Source organism: Pterocles gutturalis, unplaced genomic scaffold (assembly GCF_000699245.1).
Source record: "Pterocles gutturalis isolate BGI_N339 unplaced genomic scaffold, ASM69924v1 scaffold7816, whole genome shotgun sequence".
Lineage (NCBI taxonomy): Eukaryota > Metazoa > Chordata > Aves > Pterocliformes > Pteroclidae > Pterocles > Pterocles gutturalis.
Window position 1 is genome coordinate 11,455 of NW_010102948.1, and position 10,791 is coordinate 22,245.

Genomic DNA, 10,791 nt, shown 5'->3' on the forward strand with positions numbered 1-10,791 from the left:
CAGGGGTAGAAAGTTTGGGATGGGTAAGAGAGACCTGCCTTTTTGTTTCTTTTTCCCATGCATTCAAATTAACTCCGTGTCAAGAAATATTGGGTGATGAAGAACTTCTTCAAGGATATTCCTTGGAGCTGCTCACAATAACTTTTACACTGCATGTATATGATTTTATTCTAAGTATAGAGCATGTCTGTTCCTAATATTTGTAACACTGAGCTACAGAAATACATGGAACTCATTTTATAGGACTATATTACTATACTACATGTAAGGAAATATGTTCTTTTTGTTCACCTCTAAATGGAAGATGTGGAAGATTATACAGCTGTATAATGTCAGTAACAGAAATTATAGTTCTTTGCCCCTTTTTTCATGTGTGTTTCTTTGTGAGGTATAACGTAAAGCTTTTTTCATTAAGTAGATATGCAAAAATTATTTACTAATATAACAATCTGGGTTTTTTTATACTTTATCAGCTGTCAGGTGACATCAACCTAGAAAATTATATCAGGAAAGTAACTATGCATGTTCCTAGGCTTGTCTGACTTCAGAACAAATCTTCTTTATGTCCAAATACTTCCACAGTATTTGGAGAGCTTAATCGTCCATTTTTTCCCTATTCTTTGTGTTTATATATTAATCAGATTTTTTTTAAAATTTCCAATTTCCAGGAAAACAGTGTGATGGCATATTTCAAGCTCCCTTCTGACACCTGCATGTAAAGTATTTTTTTGGATTATCAAGTCTATTAAGCTGAAGTTCACATCAAAATAAAATTATCCAACATTTATATTCTGTAGATATATTTTAATTCGTAGTCATGTGACTGACACTCATCTCACTTGACACTCATCTTGCAGATGCATAATTCCACTGATTTTAGCTAAGCCTTCTCCGAGTTGCTCACTTCTCTGCATAAACTACATTTGAATACTTTGAACCTCTGTCTTTAGGCACTTCCTGTGGAAGATGGAGGTGCAGGTAAACAGTGTAGACAAAATAGTAGACTGCTTAAATTGATGGGAGTTTTACCACTGGGTTTTCTTTTTTCCAGGATTTAATCTTGGAGCTCTATATTTGACATTCAGGAACTAAGGAATAAAGATTTAAATTCTTAATTTCTTCATCCCTCTTTTTATCTTTTAAATAAGACAAGGAAAGGAGAGGAGGCTCACCTAATTTTTCATTATCCTGTGCTTGAGGATGAAAAACTCAGGGTTTTATTTACAATTAGAGCTTGAGCACAGGAAACCTGGGAGGCAGATTTTAGCCTGAGAATCTTGTTAACTATTTTCCTAAGGTGAAAGGAAAGAAACCTTCAGATCAGACTATGAACAGTATTTGGAAGTGTAAGTTACCAAACCCTTAGCTGAGCAGGCAAAAATAGGCATGGCAATACCCTCCCTTGCTAAGGGTGAGATTGTTCTAACTGAAGAGACGCTTTTCCAGATATTGACTAAGCTAAATGGAAAAGCGCTTCTTAAAAATATACTTTGGCCATACAGCTGTCTATCACGACAACCCCCTTTCCCAGAGCAGCAGTTGCCCAGACTAATAATCTTCAAAGGACCATAAGGAAAGTGGAAATCAAATCAAGTGTTGAGAAAAAGGTCCTTAACAGCTGCTTTTGTTGCCAGAAGCTCCCTTGATTGCATCACGTTTAGAGCAAACCAGTCACACTGAACACAGTGTCTCGCTGATAATTATGGCTTTTTATCTAGAAAGATGGACAAGCCAAACAGTGACTTTCATCTGCCAGATTATGTGATGCAAAGCTAATTGGCAGGATGTTAGAGAGGTTATAGCATGATCCGGTGAGAGACAAAGCACACCTGAATTCTTAGAAATTAGCTTAGAATAATTTCAGGCTTCCCAGGGAACTGAGTATCATTTAAAGTAAATAATCACAGTGAAAACAACTGGGAAGAGTGTTTCTTGCAGAGGAAAGCCCTGGATTCAAGAAAAGGGTTGTAAGGTATAGAAAATGTAAGTAAAAATAAATAATTCAGGTAAAAATAGATCTTTATCTATGGCTCTTTATCTCCTGTAGTTCTTTTCTTAAAAGAGAACAGGAAGAATCAATATATTAAGTCACACACACATGTAAAATCACAGATGCACACGCACACACATGAAGTCTATCTATGCTAATATGCTCAATTCAGGAATGACCAATAATGGGGTCCCAGGGAAGAATTTAAGAATAAAACAAGTATATAATAACTCTCAGAAATATTTTCCTATTCCTTCGTCATTCTTGCTTAAGGCACTTCCACAGCTGTTTCTCTGAGGTGTCTTACTGGTGTTGGATTAACCTGAATATAGGTAAGTGCTAGCAAATGGTCAGAAGCATTAATGTACCTGTGGTCTTGCTATGAGCTTCAGGGAAAAAACAGTGTGGGAGCAGGTGTTTCCAGGGACGAGGGTGCCTGCCTGCAGCATCAGCCACCATCCTAATTTTCCCTCCCCTCATTCACTCACTCCCCTCCAATAAGAGCATGGTCAGTAAGCTTTTTGGTTTTTTTAGTCTGAGTTTCTTTTGGTTCTCTGTTGAAGCTCTTCCCTGTGCATCTGTCCTTCCCCTGGAGGAGTGGATCTGGCTCCTCACTCTTCAAGAAGCAAAATTCAATTCTGTCTTCTCTTCTGAGCTTCCTTAACCTTGCTTTGGACACAGGATATGCCTATGCATATTTTTTGAAGCATTCCTTAAAAGCTTAAACCTAGTAGGATGCTGACAGGAACATAGTTGTGCTGTAAAATTACTCCAAAAATGTTAAGACTGTACTTTACATCCTACAGTGTTTGTCTTCAGTCTTCATGCTACACCAGCTTCATCACTAATAGTACGTCAGGTTCTATTGGCAGTGGGTCATGGTTGTCTGTTATATGACCTCACAATGACCCCTTTCTTTCCATTTGGAGAATAACGATACCGTTTGCATTCAAAGAAACGCATGGCTGTGTTTGTAAGTTTTAGTAAGTAAATACGATAGGTTGTACAGATTAATAGAATAATGTAGTGTAATGTTGCTTAAGTAGTTAGAAAAGTATATATTAACCATACAAGGAAAAAGCTAACAAATGTTAAGGCTTTTTTGAACTTGTAACTTTGTAATACCCTCAGGAAATAAAGCCCAATTTATACAAATTAAGTTCAACTCTGGTTTCTAAAGCAGGTATTCTATGCACAAATATTTTAAGCTTAAAATAGTATTATTTTTATTCTTTTACATAAAAATTTTACTTGTAAAATACTTTATGAAATTATTAAAGAGGTTATTATGTTTGACACAACTCCACTCTCAGCATGCATGTTTATATTTATATGTTTATATTTAGTTCTAACTTAATTCTACCTCAATTTTTTGTTCTCTCATTTATTTTCTTATACATGTTTCCCAGGATAGCCCACTGGTCTTACAGTCTGACAGAAATGTAACAATGAATGCAAGAAATCACATGGGACAGTTAACTGGACAACTGACAGTAGGTGAGTGTTCTTTATTGACTGTTAAGTATGCCAGTTTAGTTTCATTAATAGGTTTCATTAACATCAAAGATAAAATATTGTTGAACAGTCAGAAAAAAATCTCATCACCATACTAAAACTAAATCAATGCATATAATGCGTCATAAAAGCATGGTTCGGCGTTAGCTGAAGACAGAGGAAGTAGAAATGCCTAAAAATAGTTAAAATATAGCTTAATGAAAAATGATTACTTTTGAGACAGCTGGAACAAAAAAAAAAAGAAAAACCCTAAGAAAAAAACCACCTTAGCAAAACATGTTTCAACAACAATTTCAGTGGGAAAATAACCATAATTTTCTTACAAGTTCTGTCAGTCTTCCATTACTTCAGTGGGAATTGTTTTGTCCCCATTACTCTTGCAATGTATTTATATCAGCATATATTGAAAACACTTGGAGTAACAGAATGTAAAAAAAACAAAACAAAAATACAAATGCTTTCCTAGTCACTACAAAATTTAAATGGAAAATTATCAGACTGCCAGTCATTCATTAAAATAGTATCTGATATTTTGCAAAGTATAAAATACAGGAAATCAAAGTTCCAAATGAAATGGAAATAAAAAATCCTCTACTTATCTGTTGCACTTTTCATGTGTTTTTTTCCCTGCTTTTATTAAGTTTCCCATGTTATATGGAGTTTTTAGCACAAATCATACTTATTGTGTTAGTAATATTTTTTTATATTTTCAGTAATAGAACAATACCAGTTCATTGCATTTTAAGAATATTGGCCAAAAATTTCAGCATAAAATAATGGTCTAGATCTGTTAGAAAACAATATATATTGACTGGGAATGGGATAAAAAAATATACAAACATATATGTGTAAGATACCAAAGGATACATCTATTTGAGGACACACCCATTAGACTCCACACCTTTTCATTTTTTGTACGTTGCTTCTGGATTAAGCCATGTTTTATCCACTTTTTTTCTTAATGTGTCAAAGATATGCTCACAAACACTCTTAAATTAAACTCTAGTTGTAATCTACGCTGAGCTTTCATACTGGCTGGAGACAGCAGCTTTAAGTTGTAAAAAAATGTTTGGCAGATGCATACAGAGTGACACACCATCTGCACTGATTTCCCTGAATGACCACATCAAATGAGTGTGCAAAGGTAACCAGACTTGCTAGCAGATACAGATGAGGAAAATTAAGCTAACACCTGTTCTAGCCATATTGTACTTGCCCAGTGTGTTTTTGGAATGTAGTTCTGTTTCATCTAGTAGCTGTATTATTAAAATCTTTCTCTTCAGCTGGTGTCTGCTAAAAGATGAGTTGCCCATGGCAAACATTCACATTGGCTGAAATAGATATGATATTTTGATTGCTGAGCTATTCCCGCTAAGTGAATCCAACACTGAAAATGCATGTGAGTGAATTGAGACTGATCTACTTAAAGGCATCACACTAGAGGTTAATATTCTAAAAACATAAAGGCCTGAAGAAAACATGTGTTCTTAGGTTACCATCATTAGAGTGAACACCTGTAAGCTACTTGATGTGCAGCTGGTGCAGGGTGTCTGGAGAGTGTAGGTTTGCTAAATTGCAATATTGTATTTTTATTATTTCTTATTCTTTATCTTCCTGTTCTTTTTCACAGTTGCTATATAGTCTTTATTCTTTCTTATATTCACATAAAAATCTACATCTTTATTTTTTACAAATTCCTCATATAGTATTGAACACATATTAAAATATTCTTTATTTTCGTATTTATTATTTGATATTTCTTACTTAATACAGGCACTCAAAACTACCAGTACAAGCAGTAAAAACCTGACCATTCTACCACTGGAAATCAAAGAAATTAACACACACCTAAAAGTTGTAATGCAGTATTCCTGCCCTCCCTTCAAAAAATTTTTGCTGTATAAGGTAGAGCAAAGAAAGATTAGGTAGAAGCATGGAAACATCTGCTGAGAGAAGGGGGGAGGGGGGGGTGGGTAGAGGGGTGCTTTTCTATACCAGGTTTGCTGGCAACAAAAAATATTTTTCCCTATTGGCTCTAAATATGGAAAGTCCCTGCCTTCTTCAAAAATGCCCTTTGTCCCTTCACTGGTGCTGTATACTGAAGCAGCTGTGTGTGTGTGGCTGCCCAGTGAAAGGAATGAAACTATAGAGTGGAGGAAGCATTGAGGAGAAATATATTTAAACTACAGAAAAGTAAATTATTATGTCATGGGGAAAGTATATCTAGTTAACAACTTTGAGAAATGTTCTTATCTGTTAGCTTCTTTAAAAAGTTGAATAATAATTTAAAAAAAGGAATACAAATTTATATGCTGGGCAGGAGCATTCTCAAAAGAAAGAAGGATGCCTGTGCATTCAAGGTAGATGATAACGCACTTCCAATATGTGTGATATCATTGGCATTTTATCTGTATTTCACAGGACATAAGTGATGTTCCAAAGCGATAAATAGGTTGGTCTCTTGTCTTTGACATGCAGATTACTGGTCATGTCAAATTTTAGGACAACTAAAAATTCTTTATGTGGTATTTGCAATTGTGCCATGCAAGACTAAGACAGCCTTAAGAGCATCTAATTAAAACTGTAACTGGAAGATAGATTAATGTAAAGAATTGGGGTGGGTCTGGGAGGAAGAAGGCTATACAGTCACCAAGGGAGATAGAAAAACTCCAGTGAAACACTTGATAACGAGTATTCAGTTCTGTAAGTGACTGTGGAAGATAAAGTGTTTCTGTAAAGCGCATCATTAAGACATCTTGGGACATACAAATCTAGGAGGAGTGAAGAAAAAAGTATATTAAAAAAAAAAAAGCTAAGCATACTGGATGATTCAGTGGTTGCATATTTAAATGGTGTCATGGCTCCAGGTCTTACAATACCAAGGGTGCATCCATTATGGCAGTACAAAGTAATTATACTGACACTGAAAACTGTACGGAGAGAGTCACAGGTGTAGCAATGCTTTTTGTTGGGATCTATACCAACTGAGCTAGAAATGCTGGTTTCTGCTCTGGTCTATTCATGACATATGGTCAGGAAACTGCCAAGATTGTATCTGGATCTCCACAAGGACTCCACAGCCTTCAGTTTTCAGGCATGCCATTTGAGATCAACGGAGCAGATGTAGCACAGACATTAAGTATGTCTACAGAATAAAGATGTCAGGATGACCATCCATTGACTTTTGTACCTACAATGGATAAGGACAAGCAATCACATCTCTCCCCTCCCAACCCTTACTTAGAAATACCCTTTGCATTATGCATTTTACTGAATTACCTTGACAGAACATTTTCTCTCTGTTTAGTCAGTGTTTGCATAGTTTAAAGCTATATGGAAAAAGATCTATTTCTTTTCTACCAGTCTTAGAAATGCACAGTAGTTGTTCACATCAAGACAGAAGTCTGTTGTCCCCATGCTGTCTGCAAAGATCATATATGCCCCTGCCTGTTTTTGAGTGGAGGACATTAGTCTGACAGCTGCTAAAGGGATCAAAATTAAATATGGCCGAAAGGAGACATTTGAAACCCACATGTGTACTTAACCATAACTTAATCTTCAGATTTGATTACTACTTTGCCAACTTTCTCATTTTTTCATTAGGCTTTTGTTTTTTTCTTGCTGCAATAATTTCTTCTGACAGGTATTTCTGCTATTGTTTGACCATTTTCTGTTCATAAAGATCCCTGGGGATACCTGAAATGTGCAAAAATGTGCATTTCATTTTTACTAAGCTTTGGGCTCTTTAAGACAGAATCATAACTCTCATAGAGGTCCAGAGCTGTACGAGTCGTAGGTTTAGAGAGCTCCTGATCTTGTAGCTCTACTCACTGAGCTCTCTAGAGCCATGCAAATTGAGAAGAATGATTTGAATACCAGTGAAAGTTGTATCTTTTGCAATTACTTTTTCAAAATATCAGGCAGATGTGTAATTTTCAATTACAGCACTGGTAAGGACTGATAATGGTACTAAAAGATATAGCTATTCAAATACCTTGTCAAACTTGATGACATTTTCCATCCATTTACCACAAAATTTATGTTGTGTGTTCAATATTTTTTTCTTAAAAATGTGCTTGCTTATTTTGTTCCTCCAAGAGTACGTGCAGTGTTGTGCAGAAACTATTGGACATTAGAAACTACAGGTATGTAACCCTGTGGGAGTGGAAATAGTCCCCTTCATCGTTCTTACCTATATGATGTGCCAATTGCCTGTGCCTATATCTGCTGATATCTTACCAGGTGACACAACCTGCTACCCCTTCACTTCAGAGGTGATCAAAGTAACTCATTACCTAAATGTTGCCTGTGATGTTCTCTTTGCAACATCTAGACATCAAAGAAGATCTAAAGCAAGAGACATTTCAAGCATTCTTGCTTTTAGAATTACCTGCGGTAGAACTTGTAATAACGTGTGCACATGTTGCTCTACGTTTTTGATATCTGTTGTCAGACCTTTACTTTCTTAAGATTACTATGAACTTGAACTAAGTATCCATTAAGGCAATGGAAGTAATAACATGCTTAAGTAACAATGGATTAGAAATGTTTCCATATTTTTTAATCTTTGCATACATAGTTGCCTCAAATGTAAGGTCTCCTAAGTGTTTCTGGAAGAAGGTAGTTTCAGAGCAGTCATACACAATACCTTTTCCTCGCAGTAGGAAAAGGGAACAAAAGGGCTCAACTCCTCTCTCTCTTACCTGTGTGGTTGTTCTTATATTGTTGATAGTAGGGTGCTGGGGAGAGAAGGGATAATTTTGTTTTACAATCCCTCATTAGCTCCTTCTACCCTTCAACTGGGTAAATATGAATCAGAATTTAATTGTCAGGAACATGTAAAATAAAGCCTTTCTCCTTTCCCTTACAGGGAGGTGTGCCTACCTGCAGTCCCAAACTACAGTATGATTATGAATACTGTTAAGAAGATATGATGCAAAAGCAAAGTCAGATAAATGATTTATTCATTTCTAAACACACTCTTAATTTGTATTCCTTAATTAAAATATAGACTGAAAAAAAACAATTTTGGTCCTTAAAATTACTTTAACGTGTGGAAATCAGAAATGCAGGCAATTCACTTCTACCATACCTAGATGAATTAGCAGTCCAGCTTTTGCAGTGATGTACAAACAGGAGTATTTCATATTGAACTTCAGACTGAATATGTTATAGCTTAGAATCTTATTTTGAGGCATTTTATCATTAATCAGGCTCTTCTCATTGTAGCAAAGGTTTTTCACAGAATAGCAGAATCACAGAATGTTAGAGATTGGAGGGGACCTCGAAAGATCATCTAGTCCAATCCCTCTGCTGGAGCAGGAACACCTAGATCAGATCACACAGGAACACATCCAGGCGGGCTTTGAATGTCTCCAGAGAAGGAGACTCCACAACCTCTCTGGGCAGCCTGTTCCAGTGCTCTGTCACCCTCACCGTGAAGAAGTTTTTTCTCATATTCAAGTGGAACCTCCTATGTTCCAGCTTGAACCCATTGACAGAATCTTTTATAGTTAATTAACTTCCTCTTCCTTTTCTAATAAAAAAAAAAATTAACATGGAATCTGTAGTTTCTGTGCTAAATTACTTGCATTGCCTACATTTTTTCAGAGTAAGTTTCAGATTCAGTTTTTGCACCTTAAATTAAAATTTCTGTTGAAAATTACTCTGTTGTCTAATGTTTCCCCTTGTTTTAAGTCAGTTACTTGTCGATTCAGAGAATATTTAGGTAACTTATGCAGCAAAATATACATTCTGAGTATATAAATTTTACAGTATAATGTTTCTTATCAAAGTTTCATAGCCAGCTAAACGCTCTTTCCAAGTATAGTAACATAAACAATTTATCAGGAGGTGAGAATACAGTTCATCTGCTAGTCTGTGGTACAAATCCATTTTAAACAGAATAATTGTGAGATAACTTGCCCTTTTTTGTACAGGTTAGATAGCTTGTAATTAACTGCAGAGTTAAAGGATCTCTTGCAGCTTCAGGAATCACTGCAGAAGGAACAACAGAGCAGTGCCCGAGAGACCATATGGCTTTATGTCTCCTCCTGGCAAAATGCGTGAGATGAGCCAAGAGGCAGTCAGAAAGGGAGCCATGTTGCTCATAACAGTTGAAATGTCCAACTGGAATCTGAGTCTCATCTGTTCTCATAATTTACAGTGCAATGTGACGTTGCCTCTGCTTCTGTCTGTCTAGTCCGTGGAAAAGTCTTTTTACAAACCATCTGTGCTATAACAGGTTTTGTAATAGGAGCTCGTATAAAATATATTCAGCTATACTCTTAATGACTTTGGCTAAGCTATCATGAGAATCTACTCCCATTAATTAATTATATTGAAGTGTGGTAAATGTGTGGAAAATGTGAAGCTCTGAAAACTGGTCAAAACTTTGGTCTCTTTGCCAGCACTTCCATGGGTCTGCCAAAGTAACCTTTAAAAAATTAACATATTATTTATTTGAAATACATACATATTTCTCCTGCAATTCTCTGTTTAAGTCATCTTCCAGCAATAGGAAGCCTCTCAACCTGTTTGTTTTGGTTCAGCATCAAGAGTCAGTAATAGTTAATAGGCTAGTAAGAAACAGCTGAAAACAACTCTTTCCTAGTTTTTACTTCTATTTCACATGTAAATTAGTTGCATCATTCTGTGTGTTAATCTGCATATGTACCTTTGACATTCAGCAACGGTGAACTTAGGCTTTTGTGACTAGGCCTTGCATTAACTGGATTGAAAAATAATACTTTTTTATACTTCCATTGCATAATTAACTCATAAGACTATTAAATACTCTTGGTATCATCAGCCATTTGCAAACCACTTTCTGCCTGGGTGACAAGATCTCTTTGAAATAGAGGGATACTTTACACAGTACTTCGGATTGCTTTTAATCATTTGGGTACATTTTCAATTTTTGAGTAATATCTTTTGTATCTTTGTGATACTCATTATATGTTATGTATAGACATAACACTACATTGTTCTTTAATACTTGGAATACCCTACAGTATAAAATATATCTTACATCTCCCTTATGAATTGCCACATGAAAACTGTGCTATAAAAATAAATGGTAAGCTATTTCTCTGTCACTTATTAGGACCAAGTGGTAATTCTTTCTGGCAGGTATGGTCATTATTTAATCTGAAACCTCCTTCCTGAAATACAGGAGCATATCGTGTCAGTAGATATGTCAAGAAAATTTGCCTATGGATAAGCACAAATGTAAGCAGCAGTAGGACAATAATTAAATTCTGTGCAATTTCTGTGTGGTTTATTTC

General features: G+C 35.7%; 1 protein-coding gene across 1 annotated transcript in view; it reads left to right on the forward strand.

Moving 5' to 3' along the window:
* Window positions 1-3,399: 3,399 nt before the first annotated feature.
* Window positions 3,400-10,791, forward strand: part of LOC104471229 (zeta-sarcoglycan) — a gene marked incomplete at both ends in the record, with an annotated part of 63,677 nt that continues 56,285 nt past the window's right edge. The window contains one exon of the mRNA XM_010086493.1: window positions 3,400-3,487. Within this exon, the coding sequence (XP_010084795.1) occupies window positions 3,400-3,487 (88 nt within the window). The remainder of the gene's footprint in view (window positions 3,488-10,791) is intronic.